Source organism: Epinephelus moara, chromosome 24 (assembly GCF_006386435.1).
Source record: "Epinephelus moara isolate mb chromosome 24, YSFRI_EMoa_1.0, whole genome shotgun sequence".
NCBI classification, from domain to species: Eukaryota; Metazoa; Chordata; class Actinopteri; order Perciformes; family Serranidae; genus Epinephelus; species Epinephelus moara.
The window spans coordinates 7,810,323-7,836,472 of record NC_065529.1 but is presented as its reverse complement, the minus strand read 5'-3'; the positions used below and the strand labels follow the sequence as shown (position 1 = coordinate 7,836,472).

The 26,150-nt window shown below is 40.5% G+C and overlaps 1 protein-coding gene across 1 annotated transcript in view; it reads right to left on the bottom strand.

Annotated features, from left to right (window-relative positions):
• Nucleotides 1-26,150, bottom strand: part of ptprga (protein tyrosine phosphatase receptor type Ga) — a 613,968-nt gene that overhangs the window by 472,983 nt on the left and 114,835 nt on the right. Inside the window, exon 2 of the mRNA XM_050039320.1 lies at nucleotides 9,310-9,426. Coding sequence (XP_049895277.1) covers nucleotides 9,310-9,426 — 117 coding nt within the window. The remainder of the gene's footprint in view (nucleotides 1-9,309; nucleotides 9,427-26,150) is intronic.

Here is a 26,150-nt window from a genome sequence, read left to right as displayed (position 1 = left end):
ACCTGTTGTCTAAAATTGCATAAATGCTTTTTTTCCTGAATTGGAACTAAGGGGTGTAGCCCTTGGACACTGGCCATATAGTGAATGTTTATCTAACTTAGTGTCTGAGTATGGAACCTGAATAATAATTTCCATGTTACAACCAGATTGTGCTCATTGGACCAAGACTGCTACAGATCTGACACCCAATACTTTGTCAGACTTTGGATCATGTTCAATAATATTTTAAACATGCATTTACCAAATCTAATTACCAGGACAGTTCTTGTATGGATGTTAAATGAGTGTGCATTTGAGAAGTTTTCTTTACCTATACCCCATTTATACTTAAGGTTTATTGAAGACAGAGTTAACCCACATTGAACGCATTGGCAAAATCACTGTCACAAGTAAATGACGGAGACTTCACTCTACAGTGTAGTTCCTTACTCTTCTTCTAAATCATAGAAATACACAACACTTTATAATTATCAAGTTAAGTTACATTTCAGTTTTACTTCGTCTTCCCAGAAAGCTTGATGACACATTTTGTGTCGCTCTCTGTCTCACTCACTATCTGTTAAATTACTTTTATTATCAAAGCCAGGTGGAGTCCAACTCTGTTCACCTCAGATGAGGAGGAGGGACAGATGACAAGTTTTGACCCATCCAAAAAGGCTAGATATAGATCTATAGACCATAGATATAGATTTGTCTGTGTTGGTTTTAATGGTGTATTAGTTAAATGTACAAAAATGGCCACCTCAGTTGTTTTTATACTGCTCAGTTTCCCCCTCTGTCCCTGCCTCCAGCAAGTCATCACTTCCCTCATGCAGGCCCATGCATTTCTGAGAAACCTTTAAGACCTGCCACACGATGCCCTCTGACTTCCCCACCAATCCTGGTGAAGGAGGTTTTGAGGAGATTGTATTTCCTGAGATGCTGTGCAGATCAGAGGTCAGAGGTCATGCTTAGCTACAGAGCAGAGCCCCTGAGCTGATAGGGATTTAGTGGCACCTCAGCAGAATGAGCTGAGTCATCCAGTTGTAACACTGAAATATATTTTCCTCCTTAAACTGGAATCTCGATGAAACACATAAAGCATCACAATAAACCAAATCCAGTGAATTATTTAGCTGCAGGTGTAGCTGCAGAACATCTTTTTCTGTGCAAGGTTGAATGTGTTGACAGTAAGAACCCCCTCTAACAAACACACTTCACACTTTAACTGAAGTTTCAAACAGGAACAGATAACAATCAGTGGGAAAATTCAAAACTGAAAAGGTGAAGACAAAACGCATAACAATTCAGAATATGTTGTTTTTGTTTTTTTTGAATAGCTGCCAAATCTCTTAGATAAAACAGCAATTTACATCATCGGTGGAAGGCTGAATCGTGACCCATTTCCTAAAAATGCTCCTGCTGTCTTAATCCTTACTTCCTTCACATTTGGCATACTTCAGCAAAGCAAAGCATTTGTTGCACCATCTCATTTCCACTTTATACTACGAGCATCTGCACCTTTTACTTTTTGTCGGTGAATGTTTAAAAAAACAGTGGCAAGAACAGTACAGTGCTTTGTTGTCTATACAGGAAGGATGGTAAAGGAACTGTCCACCATTTGGGGAAATGATGTTGTTATTATGTGTTATGTGTGGAGAAATAGAAACGTAAAAATAGTTTTAGTGGTAGTTAACATCGGAGCTACATTTGCCCAATAATCACTGATTGTAGTTCTGTTCTTATGCTTGAGTTTGATAGAAGTTTGTTCCCGCTGGTGACGAGCTTGCCTGCTTAAGCTTCAATCACACTTATTGCATCTACAGAGTTGCAGGCTCACCATGACCTGGATGACTGAGAATCTTCACCAACAAGTTGCTAAACAATTTGGGAAGACTGCCCTTTGGCTAGTACGGCAATTTGAGAGATCATCCCGGACACAGCCTGCAACTGCACACCAGTCCATCAGAAATGAAGAAGCCTCTTGGATGAAAGGTGAACTGTCTTCACGGAACTCAAGCAAGTCCAGTTGCCTATGATTTAGCACTTAAGATCATAATGGCTGTCTTTCCAAGTACTTTACCTTCCACTAAGCTGAAAGGATAAGGCTGATGTTATTTTGTGTTTTTCTTCCCAGCACCAAAACCAACAATGTATTAGTCCTTATGATTTCCCTCCCCTGTCTGTGGCTCTTAGCCCCAAGCCCATTGCGTCCTAGGATATAACTATTTAAAAACAGCCCACAGATATATAGTTGTATTGTATTTTCATAAATAGCTGGTCAGCAAATGTCACTCAAATAGGAGTAAATAGAAGTAAATGTGGATTATTCTGCTGGAGAAAACTGCAGATTAATAAACATATGCATTCTTGTGAGTATTTAGGGCAGTGAGACAGTGTCAGTGGGATTGAGTCAAAATAAACTACAGTGTGTGTGTGTGTGTGTGTGTGTTCATGATTATGAAGGAACATGCATTCAGTGCAACACAGTGACTCACTGATGTATTTCTTTTTTCTTTTTTTCAGTTTTTAGGCAACAGTGGAGCTCTCTGGCATAGGAACCAGGCTGTGATACAAACACAATACTTGCAGATACATTCATTGGTATTCGGACTTTTAAAGGTCTTTTTTGACAAGAAAAAAATACGAGTAAATCCTGTAATATTTTTTTCTGAATTCATTATTTGAATTAACACACAATCTAAGATCTGAATGTAAATTAAATCATAGTTTAAACTTTGTTACTTAGTCTCACTGATGTGCTTTTCAACATGGTAGTGCCGAACAGACTATACTTTCATGTTTATTCTCCAATTTTAATGCTCTATTATGAAGGCATTTCAATTTTCACATGAGAGGGAAAAAAAGAAAGGACAACACCACTTACTGTCAGGCTAATAAAATTGCTTTCCCTCATGAGTAAAATGACTTTACAACATATCATCAATTTCCATCTTCATTTACCCACTTCAGTGCCGCAGCATATAGGCCTGAGCTCTTCATGATGCTGGCTGGTCTTGAATGGTAAAACGGCTTGACAAGGAGCACGCAAATTAGATTCGCCTCTGCCATCAGTAGCGAGCCTTGACATTGTGCAGGTCTGAAAATTAATTTCCAGTCAAGTGTGTGTGTGTGTGTGTGTGTGTGTGTGTGTGTGTGTGTGTGTGTGTGGTATAGAACAGCGGGCAGTGGGTAGGTTTAACCAACATATGTATATTGAATGAAATAAATAAATAAAAGTCTTCCAAAACAGGCACTCTGATATTTCAATTGTCCTGCTGACAAGGAGGTAAAGTCAATCAATTTGACCTCTGAGTGTCAGCCACCCTATCGCAAAAGACAGCTCATCTTAAAACTATACGGCAAAGCACTTGTAATTATGTGAAATGGGGAACATATATCATGGTTAGGGTTTTTTCATATTTTATTTCGTTTATATTGCATACATTAAGAAAAATCTTGGCCAAAGGAACCCCTATGAGGTTAATGTGTGCAGTTAAACTTTGAGAATCAGCCTCATAATGTCTTTCAGTTAATATAATTAAAGTTATATTCACATAATAATAACTTTGATTCATTTGATTACAGTGTCACTGGATAGCACCATGACTTCATACCAATAATTAGTAAAATAGTGCGCCAGTAAATATTCATTAGTTTTACAATTTCTGTATGAGAAAGCTGTATATGAATTAGCAGTTTTTACAATCATCTCTAGAATACTAACTATCCAGATTTGCTCAACAGGCCAAGCCTTGTGTTTCTGGCATTTTATGCTCACAATGAACTATACAAGATAAACATTTTAAATACAATCAATTCACTGTTACATATATAACACCAAATCAGTATTGGTCTTGAGAGCAGTCTCTTTTTTTAAAATTTTCAATAGTTGCAGTGAATTGAAAAAACTCTTAAAATGCTCAATCCTATCCACTTTGAAATTCTGCTAATCTCCATACTTTTATGTACAGACTTCTTTTAAGCTTTAAATGGTTCACAAAGTAATATACATCACCCTTACATTTTCTCAATCGACTCCTACTTCAGCATACTTTCAGCTACAGAAACCATGCAGACAGTTATGCCTGTATTCACCTTTTCTCTACATTTAATGATTTGAAAAGTACAAAGCATTTCCTTTTTCAGCCTTTTCAGTTCTTTAGGTAATGCAGTTCAGCTTCCAACTCCAACAGCTTCACTTTCCAATTTTTTCAGCTGTGCAGTGCAAAGCATTTGCGCATTAAAGTCCTATATTTTCAGCAATGCTTTGCTATTTCAGCTGACAGCATTCACATGCAGTTTCTGCAGTAAATGCATGTTCTAGTTAGTTGTAATTATTTCTACTTACATTTTCAAAATTTTAATACCAGGAGCCTCAGCTGTCAATGAAATGGAGAAGAAAAGTGTGTTGATCTGAACTGCTGAAAGTTTTATCAGTTTTAAGCTCAGTTCAATTGAATGTTTCTCCCTGAAATGCTTCAGACACAGCTGACATCTCGAGGCCTCATGAAATGGTACAGTCTGTAAGTTTGCAGTAGCATCCAATACAGTTCACTTTGAATGACACGGTTGTATTTGCCAAAACAAAAAAATGCAAGCACAATTCTCCTTTTTAACATAACTTAATTTTTGTCATATGATGCTATTTCACAAGATTTGTATGTTTAGTTCTTATTTTCTTCAAGTCAGAAATTAATTTCCTGAAAAACTAAAACTGTCAAAGTTGCCTTTTGGTAAACGAGGCACACATACATTTCAGATTAACTGTGATCCCACATGATAATGAAGCACTGGCAGAGGTTGCCTGTGTGAATCTTTGTCTCCTTCTGTCTCTTTGTCTCTGTCTCTCATTCTGGAGGTATAGGGCCGTCCCTAGATAACTCTTGATTTGTCAGCATTGTGCTGGGTTTTAATCTGCCATTCTGATCAGGCAGAGGGCAGAACAGCCACGGCCCACTGAGGTCCTGATTCAAGTTTGTCAGACCTCTGGAGGACGCGATTAGAACAAGCTAATTAGGACAGACGGAAGTTTAGGAAACTTTGGAGAAGTCATCGGAGGGGAGAGAACAAGAGGGAGACCGTGTGTGTGCGTGTGTGTGTGTCAGAGAAGGTATAACTCAAAATCATCTATAATGGGAAAGAGTGTGAAGTGTGGCAGTGTAAAGGACTTTTTATGTAACAATCATATACTAAGAAGTCTTTAACACCGATGAAAACTTGTATTCCTCCTAAAAAATGCATTAAGTTTAGGTTGAACTGAGGATTCTGTAAAACCTTTCCTACATCTTTGCTTTTGTCCACAGTCTCCACAATGATATTGATGACTATGGTCCTGTGCTATCCTTAAGAAATACTGACCAACAAGACCAAGGTGAGAAACTTAACTTCTAATCTCCGTGGCTCCTTCAATGACTTAAAAATAAAACATACACCAACCAGTATGTCAGCCTGCTGTTTCTCTATTGTTTTCCTCTCTTGCCTGGATCCTGCCCACCATTACATCAGCATCTTATGTAAGAGCTGCGATCAAACATGTGTGGGGGGGACAGCAGGAGAGCATCGGTAGATCTTAGCATCAGCAGGAGGAACACTAAGTGAAACTGTCACTGGCTCTGTTTTTACCCACAAGTTCCTGCACTCTCGCAGGCACGACGGGCGACCAATTAGGGTTAGACGAGCGAGCGGAAATATTGAAATAAATAAACTAAAAGATCATTTGTGGCCTGAGGCTTGTGTCGCTTGCATGGTGAAAGATTAATGCTGCCCCTCTGAAAAACTAAAGCCTCTAAAGGGACAGCGGAAGTGGCTTTTTTCTCTTCTGAAGCACTGGTAAAATAAAAAAAAGGGCCCGGAGACACCTCCGGGCCAGAGGAGCAACGAGGAGAGAGGCTGAGAGAGGAAGAAAGAGAGAGAGAGGGGAAGGCAAACATATTACAGTGACAGTGGTACATAACTGTCTTAACTCTAAAACACACACCCCCACATACAGCACGCTCTAAATCACACAGCTTTGTCATTTTGTACTTGTGAAGCTTACTGAAAACTCTAACATCTAATCCTGAGCCTAAACCAGGAGGCTTTAAACCTGCTGCAGGGCCCGTCATAGCCAATGGTCCAGTGGCCCAGGGCCAGTAAAGGTTTATGTCAGGCAAGTTGAGTGAAGTCTGTGTTCAGAGTCTGCAACGTCAGCAAAGTCATCATTTTCAAGACAGAAAAAAGATGCCCGATGAAATGCATCGTGATTCACTGAAATATAGGGACGACAAAATGCATACATTTTGGGATGTACCCTCAGCCTGCTACCCTTTTACACTGTGCAGCACTTATCCATAACGATGAGATGAACTAGTTAGCTCACATTTACATAACATATTAGCTTATTAGCTGTATTATTATTCCAAGTGCATAGACATTCTTGTGAGCCACAACTTTTCAGTCAAGAGACTCTGAAATACGGTCCACCTCAGAAACCACTGGGGAAAGTGCAGATGAGGCTAACACACCTAGCCATGCTACTCAGTTTTACACAATGTATGTAATAGGGGTCCCTGGTAGTTGTCTCTTTGAGCTAATGGGTAGTCGGCCTAAATACTATTGAAGCGGCCTGATCCTGAGAATGGAAAACAGTGACTGGGGTATGTTTTGTATGGTTTTGTTTATCAACATTACATATTATAGGAAAGCAAACAAGTCTAAAATGAACTTCACTCTGTATAATAAGTCACTAAAATGATGGAAAACAGAGTTACTTTCATTTCTTAACATTTTTTTGGCTTGCCCCTACTGGCCTGAGACCAGTGGGGGGTAGATGTTACACGAGACACTGTACTGTACATTTTACAATAAAAGCCAGAACTCAATAATGTTGGGTCTTTTATAATAACAGGGGCATGCCAGGCACAAAGAGTAAAAGGCTGGTCCCTTATTTCTGCCAACTTCTTTTCTATTCTTTCATTCATTGTTACAGTAAGCTGCTATCAATACACTTCCTACAGATGCTTCACATTAAAAGCCTCCAATGGCAGGTGATTATGCACTTTGAGCTGTAGAAAGGTTTTTAATGTGATGCAGAATGTATTGAGTTTAATTGACGGTAGCTGAACAGAGATCATAGAAACTGCTAAATAGAAGCAAAGGCCCTTAATTAGTAGGAACAGTATTTGTATGACATGGTGTACTCATGAAATTACTACTGTGGAAATGTGCATTATCCTGCATTTATAAAGACAACACGTAAATATGGAGGAAGTGCCAAGTTTGTATTGACAGTGAACGCCTTAAATATAGGCATGTTTAAAATAAATACCTAACTGACCCTTTGCTAAGCCCTGGCCCTGACAATGTGTCAAGTTGTTGGAGGTAGCATGGAGCCTACGCTGTAACTAACTGCACTCATTTAAGAAATACTGGCACATTTTTGGAAAATATAATAATATAATAAAAAGAGTAATTTCAGAGAGAAGCAGACAGAAGGTTTTACAATTTGCGTACTCACTCAGCAGCAAAAAACAAATTAAAAGCTAAAGGCTCCAGATCATAGCTTGAGAGTGAACCACCACATCACCTGGCGACCGAGACAGAAGACATTGACAGATTTTCAGATGGCTATGCATCATTGCATTGTGATTGACATAACACTGCATTTAACGGTGTTTGGCTTCCCCCTGTGCCGCCTCCACTGCCTGGACCGCCACCTGTGGATGTGCAGGGAGCTCAGGGGAAAGCCAAACACTGTTCATTTGCACACACTGCATGATACACAGCTGGTTGAATATCGGCAGCGTTTTCCTGCTTCCCTTCACTGGTTCCTGTACAGCAGGGTAAGTCTTTACAGTGATAATAATGAAAAAGCAAAAGCAACATGTGTATACATTCAGTAGGCTATACCTTCCATAGCTAGCTAGCTAGCTACTGAAAAGTGTAGAGTTAGCTAGCTAGCTAACTCTACACTTTTCAGGGTTTGATTTTGGTTCTGGAACAGTGAAAAAAGGTATATCTCCTTTCAACTTCTCCAGGTAATGAGTATCATTATTACACCGTACCCCAGGCACAACATTTAGCTTGAAATCCACTAACCCAGCCTGAAAATGAAGAAAATCTGAAACTATTGCCTATGATTCTATGGAGCACAGCTGTGGAGTTGTCAAACCCTTGTCGGAGCTGGCCAATGCATTCGAGAGGCGGGACTTAGCAAAGGGTCAATTCTACATTTTCAGCAGCTGGGGCTAATAAAGGCTTTATTGTAATATTTACAAGAACCTAAGCCTTTGACAGGGTTATCATATTTTCCAGGACATTTTTCCTCAAATGTCTGGGACATCTTGGTCTGGGATGACACTTAATATAAAAATACAATAAAAAAATAAAAACATTTGATTTTGATTTCCTGCCCCTGTGAAATGCAATAAGTGGATAAAAACAACCAGGAAATGTCCTGTAGCCAGACAATTTCGAGAAGCCAGTCACCCCGTCTCTACTATGTCTCCTGCTGCAGCTAAACAGATTCATCACTCTTGAAGAGTGCGAGATAAGGACAGATGCCTATTTCACAATAAATGTAGGGTTTCTTTGGACTTAAAATTGTCCATGCCTCTAATCTCAATGACAAAACTTAGCATTTGATTATTATTTTCTCTTGTAATAAATACAAACCACATAACTGAGGCAGCTGTGACATTCTACTGCTCCCTTTACCCATTGCATGATGGTTTGTGGGACCATAATGACCCACTTCCTTTGATTAACATAAGTGACGTATTTACCGGCGCTGCTTTTTTGTTAACAAAACTGATGACAGTCTTATGACTAAATGTATTCTGTTTGTGCAGCTTTTACCATGTTAATGATCTCTTCAGGAATTTTCCTTTTTGGTATGTGGGCTGCTAGAGATTTTTAGTGCAGTGAGGATTTCAACCTACACACCTGAGACATCCCATGTGTTGGACATAACAAGAATGACAAAGTCACCCACTTCATCAAGATTGGCGTCTGTAGCAAACACAATTCTGGAAAGTTCGGACCCCCCCAAAGCTTCCTATTTAAAACACTTGAACCATCTTATCTGAGTCTAAACACAGTGTCAGTATTTCTTACAGTTTTCTTGGCAAAAGACAAATATGAAAATGGCAAAATAATTTCTCCTGAATACCCAACTTTTCTTGTTATTTTCCAGCTTGTTACCAGTACTGAAAAGTGTAAGGCTTTGCAAATTTTCCACAGCATGCTTGAACAACTGGAGGCTTGCCACAAATTCCACACCGGAAAGACTCAGGCTGGTTCTCACAGAGAGACAAGCACACAAGCACACACACAAACACACACACACACCTGAGTAGGCCCAGTAGGTCTCCTCGGTGGCGGCTCTCCGGAGTCGTGTCCCATCGGCCGTGGCTCTGCGAAGGCCTTGGATAGGGGCTTGGGACTCGGCTTGGCTTCCTGTCAGCGCTGTGGGGGAGGAGGAGACAGGGACAGGCAGGTTAGCATAAACTGTAGCAGAGCTGCAGCAGCACTCTGCAGCCCTGCCTGGACACCTGCTGGGCAGGATGACAGCCAACTGTGTCCTTAGCTGCCTTACCACGCAAGCTGCCTCATAATAACATTCACAGTAGGAACAAAGGTCAACAACAAAGAATAACTACGCTGTGGAACTTCACTGTCTAGAAAACAGACTGAGCTACCTCACATACATTTAAGGACAACCTAAGTCCTCAGTGCCTTGTCATCCAAAACAGCATCACAAGTGAGAACTAAAGGATTTAGCAGATTCAGAAAAATACTTTCAAATATTAGAGAATACAGATTAGACAGACAATACAGGCTCTGGCTTTTCTTATGTAGGGACTAAATATAAGTAAGATAAATGACCAACTCAAATTTCTTTGGTTCAATATTTCTTGTCATGGCCATAATCACCTATTTCACACAGGGGCCATAGAGGGACCATTTTTAACCCATACACTATCTGCGACCCAACCCTCCAGGGTGGTCTGTGGGGAATTCCACCTTAGGGAAATTTTGAAACAAAAGATAAGATTAGGTGTTCTCAACCCTTTGATGACTGATTGCCTTTTTAGGGAGGCAGCATATGATTGAGGGTAGCACAAGAAAAGTGCACACACTATGACTTTTTAATTACATACTTAAACGTTTGATGATATTTCGGACATATTAAACTATGACTTGAATTTTTGGCATAATATACTTTGACTTTTTATGGTTTGTATTTGTTTATTTATTTTTTGACATAATATATTATGACTTATTATGGCTTTTTTTTGACAAACTACACTACTTTTTTTGTGACTTTTTGACATACAATACTGTGACTTTTTATGGTACTTTTTTTTAAAAAATACTATAATATTACTTTTCATGACATTTTATGACATACTATTTTTTGACATTTTTAATGACATAGTATACTCAGGCTTTACTCATATACTGTACATTCTCTAATGAAAATGAATGCATGCAAATTCCCAAACATATTTGGCCTATAACAGATACCAATAACAATATAGCCACTTTTTTCTCCTGGCTAATTTTAGTGATAATTAGTTTTCTTTTGCAGTGGAAGTAACGTCATATTATGCATGCAAACTCTTATTGTGATGGCCCACCAGCAGATGGAGACATGAAACACAATGCTTTTCAGTGTATGTAATATTCATGCATTGTGCAAAATAAGAAAAAGCATGTTGGCTGATTCTAATAGTTTATTTTAAAACAGATATCAGCCCGATAGCGATAATGTACCAATATTATCAGCATGTTGGCCAGTTCCGATATTGACTAATATCGATGGTGTGCTGATATTATTGTGCATCCCTAGTTTGAAGTAAGCCTGGATTATCAACAGGGCCCCGAGACCCCAGACATCTAGAGGCCCCAAAAGTCACAGGTTTACTGTATGTCAAATAGTTTTTGTAACTGCAAATTTGTAAGGGATTCTGCACCACTTCAGAACAACAGTAAATCCACAAAGGGAGAGCCAGCATTTTAGTTATTTTTTACACCTTGACTAGCCTACAAGAAAACCTGCTGCCAGTTTGTTTTATTCCAGTACAGGAGTACCAGTTCTTCTCTGGGTCTCTGAGCATACAATGAGTGTGCTGTGTGAGCTGGGTACCAAAGAGCACATACACAATTCACAGAGGGTGAGGAGAAGAAACAGATGGTCAATCGGCCCCAACAAACTAATCTGGCCATGGTCTAAGAATGTCCTCAAGAACAAAAAAAAAAAAAAAAAAGCATATACCATCTTTTAAAAAAAAACATAGATCACAGCATCAGTATTGATATAATGCTGGAGTTACGATTAGGTGTAAGATTAAGACATCCATTGACATTCACATTCACACCTATGGCCAATTTAGAATCACCACTTAACCTATCCCCACCCTGCATGTCTTTGGACTGTGGATGGAAGCCGGAAAACCCACGCTGACACGAGGCATGCAAACTCCGCACAGGCCATTTTCTGTCCTGGGGAGATATAAATGGTAGAAAAGCTGCTCATGGCAAACAATCAGCCTTCATTAGGTTTACAGGTTGCCCTCAAACAAAGTAACCTTAGTTGGTGCACAGACCAGTCAGACACTAATAGATGCCTTAAGGCTCAAAGCATTCAAAACATAAAATCCCCTCTCACACTCAGACACATTACAGCACAGCAGCCGTTTTCTTTGAATTTAATTTCTCCTGTGTTGCATTTGGGAGTAGTAATGTTCAAATGGAGAGAAATCAAGAATCTCTCCGCTGGTTTCATGTGTGAAACTTTAAATCGCCTCCTCTCGGGCTGAGAGACCTCCTTGATCCCTGCTAAAGAAAAGGCAGAGATGGAACACTCGGCTTCTTTAAAGTGGAGGACAGGATTTCTGACAGTTTCTCTCCTAATGGCTCCACTGTGCTCTGTGATTTGGCCTTTTAAAGATCTTTCACAGGACAAAAATCATGCTAAAAGGAAATGACTGGGGTTTCTTCTAGACCTGCTGAAGGCCGCTTTTAAATTTTCAATTTATAGCACGTCTTAAGCCTCAGTGAGAATACAGTACAAGTCAAACGATGATTTTTCTTCTTCTTTTTGACATTTTACTTTGAGTGAGGAATACCATGCACAAGTCGTATATGTAAGCTAGATATACACAGTGTAAACATTTCAACCACATCTAACCCAATTTTTTAGAATCACCTTAACATCTTTTCAGCTGCAAATCACCAAAATCAGGCTCACAGAGCTTTGCTGTTTTAATCTGTTCCAACAGCAGTGGCAGACTTCGGAAAAACAAAACAAAACAAACAATACAATCTCCATGAAATCCTCATATTGTGTCCAAAACCATACTGTTTGAATTCTTCATTTCTAGTCCACAAAAATAACACACTCATTCAGAAGTCTTAAAAAAACAATGCCTGGTCAGGGATTTCCGTGTCAGACACCAACGAGAAAAGCCATCCTTTTGCAGTGGTATTATACACCACCTGACAAGAAAACAACGTAACTTAAGGAGCTGCAAGGCCCTATGGGGCGGGCTAGAGGGGTGGTGGATGGATCCAGCAAACGCCAGACTTTTCACCCAGGAACCCAGTGTTTTCCTACTGTGTGAATGTTGAGCCAAACTATGGTGTTTTTTCTAAACCTAAAGCAATAACCAGACAGAAGATCCACACACTATTAAAAGCTCCCAGTAGTTTTTATTGTGCAACATTTCGATCCAACTGAGATCTTCGTCAAGCATTTTGAAATTTTAGGATTTCAAAGGTCATCTTGCATGAGCCAATGATTTGTGCATAACCTACATATTATGGAGGGCTGCAATCACGTGACCAATGGGAGCAATGGGAGCAAACAATGAAGCGATTTGTAAGGAGGCTGGTTGGGGTGGTGGATGGGTCACAAAACACAAGACCTTCCCCTGGGAAAACCAAACATGCTTTTCTAAAAGAAAAGCATGTTTGGTTGGACTGTGCCACCACAGTAAACGCCACAACACTGAACAGTGCATCAATCACTGAGTTAATCTATAAACCTGGCTTAATATTCAAGATTAGAATCAAATTCTCTTAAATGAGTGGCGTGTGTTTATGTTTGAGTTCTGCATTTTCATTGTCACATGTGCTGGGATATGTGCTGTTGGGTTAAGTGGGGAAACTCACCTCAGCCCACCATAAATACACAGTGGCAGCATCTGGAGGAGGGAACTGCCATTTCACATTTGACCCCAGTGGCTAGCTGTGATTAGAGGACGGTGTGTGTGTGTGTGTATATGTGTGTGTGGTGTCTGATTATCAGCAGGGACAGAGCAAGTCTCATCGTGCATGGACACCAGGCAAACGTGAAGGCATCAATCATGTTGTAATGGAAAGTCAAAGTCTCCAGCATTTTGCCCGGCATTGTGGAGGAGATTGAAAACCTCAGGATGAACAAAGAGTGAGTCTTTATTTCAGTGACAGACACCTCTGCCCCCCCTCCAAATCCCCCTCCCTCACCGTCTTGTTTTAATTCTTTGGGATGTAAGCGTGCCTCATGTCTGTGAATGCCAATGAGAGGCAGCTCTATGGCTTTTCTATGAATTACATTATTGATTCCCAATACTGCTCAGAACAGAAAATGTAATTATGCACAGACCCCGCCCTAACCCCCTTCATCCTCGCCAAACACATCTTCTTCTTCCCCTTCCCTCTATCTCTTTCTTGTCTTTTCATCAATTTGTCTTTCGCTCCCCCCTCCTCACCTGACCTCTCTAAAGCCTCTGAGTGCGTTGTCCTTCAATCATGTCATGACAGCCATGGCTTTCCCGAATTGCTCTGCAGCAGTATCAGCACTGCCACTGTCTCCACACTGCAAAAAAACCCTCTCCTCCATAGAATTTTTTTTAGTGTGCTATAAATTCTTGTGAATGTGATTTTTATTTTATGTTATATTTGTAAAAGTCAAGCAATTTATTTCTGTATATATAATTCCGATCAGGTGAGAATCCATTTCTGCCTTCACATGTGAACCAAACCAGTTGGACATTTACATGCTAACCTGATTTGCTTCCCATCCAAACTCCCAAACCGTGTTCCCACCTAGACACTGTAGGTATAACAAACAGTTGGCCAACTGTTTGAGGGTATTTAATGACCATTATGAGCTAGCTTAGCTCTGGTTACTGCATGCAGCTGTCCAGATGTTCCTTCAGGCCCAGACACACCAAACTGACATCAAACAACTTGTGGTAATGAAGGCCGATATTGCATCACCTGACATCACCTATGTCTCGGCCAAAAAGTTGCAATTGAACACACCACAGAGTCTGCAGCCAACGGCCAACTGGTTGCGTCTGGGTGAGAAGAAATAACTTTCCATACCAGCAAGTGGTGGTAGTGTGTAACGTCATCCAAAAAGAGAATCCCAGTTTTTACTGTGCATTAGCAAACACAATTATGAACTGTCTCTGCTTATGAGCTCAGTGGCTAAAAAATGTAATTACCTTACCTTTCTATCTATCTATCTATCTATCTACCTTAGACACACTGGGTTGAGGGCAGGAGAGGAGATGGGACCAGCGTCTGGTTCAGAAGTAGTTTAGCCAACTTCACTGATACTCAGAACAGAACTCAGAGTGTCAGAGCACCCAACGGACACTAGTTGCGCTCCCTCATGCTGTCTGGCCTTGCACTGCCCTCAGTTTCTACAACCCTTCTCTCCTTCCATCACAGTTAGTTTTTTGGTTAGGTCATGTTGGGGCTCAAGTGTACAACCTGCTGTGCTGTTGCTCCTGCATTACTCTGTGTGCAATTACGAAGCTAAAAAAAAGTGCAAAGTGCTTCGACTGACAAAATGAGAGTCTACTCAGGGTCATAGACTTTTAGGGGACAACCCTAATCTTTTCAGGCTACAATAAGAGAGAAAATAAATGCTTTGCATGAATAGACATTTATCATCTCAAAAAAAAATCCTTAAAGGTACAGTTAGATTTAGTGGAATTTAGTGTTGTCTAGCACTTGGAACCAGCAGAAACTTCTCTCACTTAGAATTCCTTCAGTGTTCAGTGGTCAGGAGGTTTTTACCAGGAGTCGAATTATCCACAGAGGTCTTTTCCTCTCGACCACAAACAGACCAGGTGATTTAAACTGGTAGAAACACTGAATTAAACAGTTTCACATTACAAATCAGTGTTTATCCAACACAGTTTGGTAGTTTGTGGCAGAAAGGCAGCTTGCCCACCACATGTTATTGTGTGCTTATCTTTGGCTCCGATAACTTAAAGTCCAGACGTTCAGGAGATTTTAAGCGGAAGCTGAATTAAAGCAGTTTCACCTAAAAAAAATCAGTGTTTTTTCAATGCTGCTCATCACAGACAGGCCTCTAACTCTCTTGGCTGACGCGAAAACACAAATGGTCCTTGCTGGATCCAGTGTTTGGTTTGTCCATTCTCTGCTACTGTAGAAACATGGCGGTGAACATGGCAATCTCTGTAGACAAGGACCCACTCCCTATTTGGATACAAATGGCTCATGCTATGGTAACAAAGACAGGGTTCTTATTTTCAGATGATTATACACAAGAAAATGTACTTACTCAAATTTAAATAATTATATTACACATACATGATGAGATATCAGTACAGTCCACTTGGTAGAAATATTACAGACCAGACTGTTTTCACAAACTGTTCTGTACTGTTTGTTTTCCTACGAAAAGGCATGCACCCAAATTCATACATACCCCATGTATTTGGAAAGGCTGTGATCACGTGTTGATGGGAGTAAAGAAGGAAGCAGTTTTAAGTGGTCTTGCAAGGGGGACGTTGGGTTGGTGGATGGGTCACAGAAACGCAGACTTTCCACTGGGACTTTCCCCTCAAGATGGATGGAAATGAGTTATTTTAAGTTATCTCCTCACCATGTTTCTTTTTCTAAACCTAAGCTCAATAACTTAACATTAATTACGTGACTGTACATTAAGGATGTAATGTAATTTGTGTGGCGCAAATTTCGTAGGATATCATACGAATCATTCTTTGAAGATACAGTATACTGATATCCCATGAGCGAGATAGTCAAAACTACTTCTATGACTAGAGATTGATAAGATTTCTTTGTCGACCTTTTGAAACAAGTTGCTTTGAATTGGATGAATAAATTTAAACCCATGAACAGTCCATTTAAAAGGCTTTACTTATCCAGTGCTGATGCATCATTAAGGGAAGCAGACAGGCCCAAACTGAATCCCATCCCAGGTAGGGAGGTCTCCAATGGGCTTCTACCACAAGAATAACAAATGTATAAGTCAGTGACAGCGCAAAGAGACAGCAGGCGGATTGGAAACAGAGGTGAAGGACATTGAAGGAGATGAGGAAGGAGAGGAATGACAGATGAGAATGGGAGGAGGAGGAGGATAAGATGGGGATCAAAGCAAAGAGATGGGCTTAAAGAAAGCCAGAGGAGGAGGGTGACAGAGAAGCTAAAGGAAGAAGAATATAGAGTAAGGAGAGTGCATAAGTAGGAGAAGAATTAAGCACAAACGATGAAATTACATTCCTCTCCTAGCAACAGTTACCGGGTCACTGATGGACAGCCCGCTGCATGGCAACCACTCAGCAGCAGAGAATGAGAGGAGGTGAACAGTGGCCTACTATTGGGCTGAGGGGGGGAGAATAGGAGAATAGGAAGAGACAGAGGGAGGGAGGGAAGCTGTAATAGTGTCAAGGGGAACATTTTCACCACAGAAAAATAAAATGTTCTGCACTCCACTGTATGTATGTATAAATATTAATATTATAGGCATTTAGCTGATGCTCTGCCTCACAGAGAAAGAAGCAGCTCTGGTAAAACAAAGAGAATAAGCGCTGAGGAGAGTGTTGGAAGTTTGATTTTCAGGCTTTGTCACATTGCTGTGTCAGTCTCACTAACTTTTGAGTTCTCAAAAGCAGAGAACTAGAGGAAGGCAGAGCTGCTGTTATGACAGGAAGGTTTGAACGTGTTAACTACAAGGTCTATATTGTCAAATGAAGAAAGCCTGCTCACGATGAGGACAAGCTTTTATCATTATTCCACAGATAGATAGATAGATAGAATCACTTTAAGAGGAGACATGGATCGAAAGGACTACACAACTAAAGACGATGACAAAACAAGCTTTCCTATAAGGAACATTGAAACATCTTGAATGTCACTTTGTCTAACCGAAGCAGAAATTTATCTAAGACAGTGCCTCAGAGTAGACAAGAATCCTACTTAGCGTCCAAATATTGACAATCCCATCCACAATGCTACACAAGAACAAAGACAATATTTCAGTCCACTTTGTAATACAATGGAAAGCTGCAGAACAGCTGAGTGGACCTTGTGATGTGATTGTTTATGCCAACTATTTGTGGTTATAACCCATGGTTAGGTTTTAGTTTGTGGCATTGTGGCAGGAAACTGCAACACCTTTGCTATTGTTACTGGGAGTTCAACGTACATTGGGCACAGATTAGGAATGATGATGGAATTGTTAAAGGAGCTGTATGCAACATTAAGAGCACATGTACGATTCAGAATCTGGGGCAAGACTGTCTGCACACAGTTCTCAATATAAAGGAGGCTGAGCCAGTAGATAGCAGCTATCGGTGCAGATTCCAAAAACAGTGCTAACAACAGCAAATGTGCTGAAAGACGCTGTTAAAGGGATAGTTTGGATATTTTTAAGTGGGGTAGTGGAGGTACTTATCCATAGTCAGTGTATTACATACAGTAAATGTCTGTTGGCATGGTCCCAGTTTGAAGAAAGGGCAGAGGTGCCAACACAGAAGCTGAGCTATGTACTGCTGTCATGAGGTCAGAAGCAAAAAATATTTCAGCCATCTAAAAAAAAGTCCCACCTTTGTTGTATTGGGAGTATTTTCACTGCTTTAGGGAACCCTGCTGCTGAGGACATTTTAAATTTCCCCCCTGGGGATTAAATAAAGTCTATCTATCTATCTATCTATCTATCTATCTATCTATCTATCTATCTGTCTAATGCTGTCCCGATATTAGTGGTAACTGCCATATGAGGCTAATGGAGAGTGGCGCCAATAACCTGGAATCTCTACCACAACAACGAACACAAAAGTTTACATTACACAAAGAAGGAGCATAACTTCATTCTCTGTTGAGGATGCCATTACTCCACTATAAACATAGCAAACAGTGGTTGCATACAGAACCTTAAAGTGGAACCAAATTTTATGTTTCAACACCTGCTGCCTTACATACAGTATGTTTTTCTCATAGAAAATATTTTGCTATGACCTATATTCACGTGTCATCCCTCACACACACACACACACACACACACTACCTTATGCACTATGTTTAGTAGTACTGTTTTTCTGCTAGGTGGTACTGCAGGTTTAGATTCAAACTTTTCCTCATAAAATAGTAACAACCACTGTATTGGTTTTCTGCATAAAGTAGTGCAACGGTACCAAACTTCCTTTTTCTTCCCATCCATCCCTCTTCTCCCTTCACTGCCTCTGCCCCTCCACGCTCTCAGACTAAACCCCCCTCTCTGTCAGAGCTCATCTGCATCACCACACAGCACACACAGAGAGAGGAAGATATAAAACGTTCAAGCCATATATATGGAAATATATGTGCCATCCTCACGGTAAAATGCCATACAGAGGACAATCCAGGGGCCCAATGCATAAACAATGTGTACGCACAAAACCCATGCATACGCCTTTTTCCACGCATAAACTGGTATTATAAAAGACTAATGTGCAGTATGAATGTGCGCACCTCACGCGTTCTGCAGACCAGGCATACGCATGGTTTTAGCTAAACTAGCTGTAGGTGATATGATAAGGAAGATATTAAGTATTACGGATCAGATTCCTTAAGGAGCAACTCTGGAATCTGAGCCAAGGCCTCAAAACGAGGGTGCATTGTAGACGGGAGGTTCTAGATGTAAAAAACGGATTGAGACTGAAAACATTGTTCTTTCGGTGGTTTGCCAACTTCACTGATTGTTTTATTGTTTTTGCAGTTTGTAAAATGTCTATCAAAGACACATTAATAAAGTTGATCTTATTTTTATTCACCTTCCTGTCAGTGATTGTTTAATTTTGTCCTGTGGAGCACTTTGTAAAGTCAGTTTCCACATACCTGCTATAAATTAATCACTGATCACCCTTGTGACATTTACTAATAATGATGATTGAGATTTTACAGTGATGATGGTTTGCAGAATTGTAAGCAAATAGTGTTAAGGATGCTACAAATATCTACAGCTGTGCGTAATGATATCCCGGTCTCACTCCAAAGTCCTTGAAAACCACTGCTTGGTCAGTGACTTTCGGTGTCAGACACCGATGGAAAAAGCTGTCCTTTCACATCGGCGTGATATGCGGCCAATCACCATTACTGTTTAACGGCACCCGGTGGTGTCAGGTGGAAATGTAGCAGGACAATAACAAAAGTTAAGGCAGTGGAAGTCCAAGTAAGGAGAGTGAGAGGGGTGGTGGATAGGTCCAACAACCACTAACTTTCACACCCGAGGCCGGCATTCGCTTCCTGTAAGATTGCAAAGTCAAACCACGTTCTTTTTTATGAAAACCAACCACGTGCTTATGTTGCCTAACTCAACCAGTTGTCGAAGTAAGTAAAAGTCAATTTATGGTGTTGTCCTGACGTAGTGCAAACTGTATATTTCCTGTGAAAATGGAGGTGTATTTTGAAAACGGACAAAGCATGTAACAGGAGTTGACACGGCAATCCAAAACGTCAACAACCAACGCACCCAGGGTACCTTGCACGTCATGTGTGGACATGGAAAGTCCATGTCCAGACTTGTCCAAATATGATGAGGTCAGGTTGAGAATGTGTTGATAATGACAGCTGCTCTGGCATCGTTGATGAACCTTGCCGATGCGACTCAGTCGTTGAAACGGAACTTTTTTACCATATTTTTCATTGACATGTCAGGTGAATGGTGAAATGACACAGGTATGGATATACAAACGTATGTTTAAGTGAATTTCTACACCCATATATGGTGAACAGTGAGTGTGGGAATGAGGCTTGTGCCTGTGCACGCAGTGCCACAATGATTGAGATTTATAAAACAGAATCAGGCGTACGCACGGCTTTATCAATCTGGCAAAAGGAATGCATATGCACATATCTGCCTTTGTGCTCACACAGTTTTGGTCACAAATCCACACAGCATTTATTTTTTTTATGCATCTGGCCCCAGGTTTGCAGCATTTTGAGTGTTTTAAAATCAGGCATGATAATGTACACACAGACCTGAGTATCTCTGAAATGTTTACAATGACACAGCCTAATACAATATACAGTGTTCAGCGCCACAGACACAGTGGGCACAATCAGAAAATCAGGGTCTGCATCAGCACAACCTGAAAAAACATTTTAATTTAAATCAGATAAAATCTCTGATTAATAAACGAGTTAACAAGATTTGTTACTAAGCACGAGTGTCAACTTTCAGTACCTGACACTTTTTAATACCTACTGTTATGGACACTATTCATTCCACAGTAAAAATATATTGAGGTTCCATTCCCAGCTCAAGCATCCACACAGACAGCCATGCACAGTGGCCACATTTTATTTCCCTTCATCAGACATATTAAAATGCTCTTCCTCTAACACCACCACAGAGGCTCGTTGAGCTGTGCAGCATCCCAGTGCAGTGCACAGGTTGTGGGGTTATTGCTCCCACTACAAGTCCCCTGTGAAGTCACAGAGCCAGTGGTCAGACTCAGCTGTCGCCCAGCAGTTTATAGCGCTGTGGAGTGTTCTCATTGTACGCACATTAAAGGAAAATGCCCTTATAAAGGCAAAAGGGAAAAAAAGAGGTGACATTTTTCCCTCAAGCTATCTGCTCATAGAAAAAAGAAATCAATGATTTTTTACAACAAAAATGCTTCTTGATACAACTCCAGTGCATTTCTGAGGAACATATTGTACTTTTTATTTCATCACACTTTACAGCTACTTGAAGATTACAACTTAACATTTGACCTGTTTACAAAACATGATGCACTGTTATAGATGAAACAAGCCAAGAGAATATAAAGTCATTAAAGAGGTCGTTCAGATATTATGAAATGGGGTTGCATGCTGTACTTATCCATACTCAGTGTATTGCCTATAGTAGATGGTGGCCAGCCCACATGGCATATCCTACTTGGTGAACAATAGGTTGTTTGCAGTCACGCAACTATTATGAAATTCAGATGAAGGGCAGGAGATGATAAATGCATACTGAGTGAATTGGAAAAAGAGGAACGTAACTAAATAAAAGGGTTGGATAAACCTGCAGGCAGCAGGTATTGTCAGAAAATTGAAACTCATGTTGGATGTGATCTATACAAAATAAAGATAAGTGATTTTTCCACAACATGACTGATTTGCCTGGTGTGTACATGATTAGTGTTACAAATGACCTCATCACCCAGACCTTCTCACATTAACGTTACCAATGTCACACAGCAAGGCAATGAAAGCATCAAGGAGTCTAGTGGACTATAACTATTCTGTTCACAGTTGGGTCAGTGACTGAAATGGGTGCTATCTTATTTTGACTGGGTGAGTAAATGTGCTTGAGACCCTATTAGGGCCAACATCACAATGACGCCATTTTATTAGCTGGAGGCAAAACATGACTTGTCACCACCTGTAGGTTACACAGGAGTCTTAAAATGTCATCTAGTTGTGTTATTGGGTGCCAGAATAGATGGAGTCATGGATCAAAACTTAAATTCTATCGCATAACAGCCGCCACTGCCCGTCAACAAAAACAAAGACAGCTATGGTTAAATGCCATAACACGAAAGGACTGGACAGAGGCGATCATCAAAAATGCTCCCATGTGCTGCGCACACTTTATATCAGGTTAAGGAAAAAGTATTTACTGTTGTAAGGATGACTATCATTATGTGTAAGATGGGTTCATGTCCATCTAATCAGATATTGGGAAGGTATTAAGAGGAATATTGGATTTCTCCGTAATGCTAACTTTTTAGCGTGTTAGTTAACGTTAGCTTCTATAGCAAAACAAAACAGAGGAAACCGTTCAAGTGTCGTCCTCCTTTGTTAGATTGGCATAGTATCCAACCACAATGCTGGCGCATCCCACCTTCAGCAATCCTGTGACATTATCCATCCACTGAGTGAGAGCGTACAGGTCAGCCAGCCTGGTCCTGTTGGTCAGTGTTTACTTATTCAAGTAGCCTAACACTAGCGGTCCTGGAGACTTAGCAACCTGACATGGTGCATATATAAATTCAGTCTGACGCTCAACACTAAAAATGATAGCTCTGTTGGTCGAAGAAACTAAATGTTATATTTCTTCATGAATTAACAAACGGTTAAGTTAATCACACATTCACTCTGCTCTGCGCTCTACTGCTCCATCTCCCTAGACAGAGTGCCCAGAGTGCGCTCTGCCACTCCAGACTTTGAATTTTAACGACGCTGTGGTTAGCATGTGGTTCGGTTTAAGCACAAAAAACCCTTAGTTATGGTTGGGAAAAAGCCCATATCTTGGCTTGAAATACCTGGCTTTGGGGGCAGAATCCCCACTGGAAAGATAGCGATGGTTAACTCAAAATATACCCACATTTGAAAGGAAAGCTGCAGGAAACACAACAATGACTCATTAAAAAACAACCAGTTTTGTTGTTGTTGCTCTCAAACAGTCAACTGCAGCTTGGCAGCCATCTGATAGATATGATAAATATGAAAAATTAAAATGTAACACATTTGTGGTTTGCAGAAACATACAATGCCAACATTGTCTTCTGGACACTGCAAACAAGACCTTCTTTTTAGGAGGGAGGGGTGTTTGTACCATTCCATCAATTTGAATTTTTATTCCACTTGCATATTTTTTCAACACATTTCTCCTAAATTCGGACAGACAGATTTAGAATCTTTGGAAAGTTTGGGACCTCCACAAGAATTCTAAAAAAGTTCTATCCGTTTGAAAAGTTTGTAAAGACGGAGCGGCGGTGGGTCCAGCAGAGTTTAAAACTGTACTGTTGAAAAGTGAAATCTTGCCTGTGCGGGTCTACAGTGGTGAGTCTTCCTGGACAGATTCCTGTTGCTGACACAGTACAAACACGCATCCACATGTACATGCACACACACACACACACACACACACACACACACACACACACACTGGAAGTGCATAGCAGATGCATTGGAGATGTGTACCAAGGTAACTCATTTTCTCTCTAACACTCTCCCTCTACATGTAGTGCCAGGAGTCAATAAAGCTTAAAGGAGCGAGGGACTTTGGCTGGTCTGGCCTTTTGTGTCCAAACACACTGCCGCTCGCACAAAAGTTCCTCTTGAGAAGAAAAATAGACAACACTGGTTCCTGTCATCCATCACAGGGGGCCATTTAGGGGAATTGCAGAGTGTTTGCTCAAGCCTTAATTAAAATGCACAGCCCATCATTGTGTTCCTGTGCTTAACCTTGGCTCGCCCACTTCTCACTTGCTCTCTCTTCACTTGACTTGAGAGAGCGAACATCAGGGTGTTCAAATGCATGGGAAAGCACTCGCGCATGCACACACACACACACACACACACATGCAGGCGCGCACATACACACACACACACACACACACACACACACGCACGCACACACACACACACAAATACAGTGTATGTATGCCAGGGCTGGCCAAGTCAGTCCTTACTCTGGTGATTCACTTTATTAGCATTCTTTACATCTCCCTCCAATGCTCTTAGTGCTGAAGGACATCCACCAAACACACACACACACACACACACACACACACACACACACACACACACTGTTGCTAGCCTTAACTCCACCTCCGGTGTGGAGCTGCTCTCTGGACGAGGTGTGCTGCTTTATCGTACCAGCTGTCGTGCTACAGCAAGCTGGCAGGGAGGCGGGTGGGGGGTAATGGTCGTCCTGCAGCCTGCTGGTGGCTAACTAGATACCCTGGCAGTGGAAACTGAGAGGAGGGGGTGTGTTTCCATGTGTGAGGGTGTGAGGATGATGGGGCGAGAGTTGCCATAAGAGATAGGGTCTGGGGTGAAAACAAAATTTTAAGTCTAAAGCTCTACTAGCAGCTCCCTCAAAACTGCAATGTTTTGGATAACAATTTGTTTCTAGTCATTTGTTGGACCACAACATTTGTAAAACATTTACACTGTGTGACCATATTATGTAATTAAAATACATTTTCATTGAAAGTGAGTGAGTGATCATATTTAATTATTATTAAGCGATCAGCGCACTGAGTCTCTGAAGAAAACAAGCAATAAAAAAGTTCTACAAAAATTAGTAACTCAGTAAGCTAGGCATTCAAATGTCTTAATTTATAGCATCAAATTAAGATAACATTAAACACTGTTAAAATTTTTAACACATCTTTAATAGATGTCACCATAATGATGTTTGACAGGTAAAAGAAAAAGTATATTTCATATATTATTTACCCTTTCCTGGTTAAATAAATGTATATTCATCCTGGTAATGCTGTCCAAAATCACAACAAAGCTGGATTAAATTCAAATGGTACATTTAGATTAAATACTCTTGCTGTCACTGATTATTTTACAGTGCATTAGGCTTTCTAAATTATGATTTGATATGAATAATTTAATTCAGAATATGTTATATCTCAGTACAAAAAAACAGCTGCTAGCCTGCTGCTAACTTTCTAATGCTCCGCCCCAGTGGGCGACGTATTCAGATGATTAAAGTAAAAGCAGCAATGAAACAATGTGAAATCATTTAGTACAAGTAAAAGTCCTTAAAACTAAATGTTATTTAAATTACAGTATGAAAGTATTACAAGAATAGATAGATTAACTACTCAACAGCAAAGCAAATGGCCCTTGCAAACATTATATTATTGAATTATTATTATCACTGATGCATAAATATATAAGCATCATTTTCATGTTGCAGTTGGGTGAGTTGAAGCTGATTTTAACAGTGCTACTGACTGTAATCTATGTCCTGTGTGTAATGGACAAAGTAACTAGAAACTATAGCTGTAGGAGCATTGCTGTGGAATGATGAGTATAAATTAGAAGAACATGAAAATGTTAAGTACAAATATAATAGTACTCAAAAACAGTATACAAGTAGAATAATTCCACTGCTCCTCCCTAACTAACAGTGGTGGCCACAACAATCTGAAGCTTAAAAGGGACGTGATGTGTCCATTTTCAGGTTCATGCTTGTATTTGGGGTTCCTATTTGAACATGTTTACATGCTTTATTAGTCAAAAATCACTTTCTCGTCCTCATACTGTCTGTGCTCAAACACTTGTATTCACCCTCTGTCTGAGAGGTCTCTGTTTAGCGCCTGTCTCCCTAAAAAAGCCCATTGTGCTCTGATTAGTCAGCCTTTCCTGATCTTCCATATCTTGGCATCTCTGCGCCATCAGTGCAGCCAGGAAGGTAATGACTGTAATGGTGTATAGAGGCACTTTCTATCATAAAAAAATCCAATCAAAGTTTTTAAACCAAAATCTTCACAACGGGACATGTTCCAGCAGGAATATGATCTGAAATCAGGAAGAACGAAGAACATCAGCAATCAAGACTACAGGTTTTTCTGTCATTAGCATGTAAGTACATGTAGCAGTGTATGTAATGTAATCACTTGTAGCAGTGTGCCTGGGGCAGATGACCATATAAAGAAATCTGTCACAAGCCAATGCTACTTGTAGCCTAACCCCCAGTTTCCACATACTCCGTCTGCGCTGCGCAATCTGGAGCGACTGACGGCGCATAGCCTCGCCTACTGGATGCGTTTCTGGAGCACCGCGCCGCGCAGCGGAGCCGCTAGCTCATGTGGGAACTGCGAAATCACACGACAAAAAGCACCATTCACTCCCAAAACTCCTGTAATTTCACACCACATCTTCTCCTTTCGGTTTGTATCCTTGTAGAAAGGATGTGTGGTATCATACAAAATACTATGGTTTTCCACTTCCAGTATGAGTTTCTCCTCGTTCATCTTTCCACGGACCCTCGCACTGACTGACAACTTGTGCGACAGGATGTGACATGATTTTTAAAAAATTGAGAGTTTACAATCCGTAGTCCTTGCATTGTGTTGTATTTTGGTGTGATCTGAGCTATGTGGCTTGACTTGCTATGGACGTGCAGTCACTGAAAAATAGAC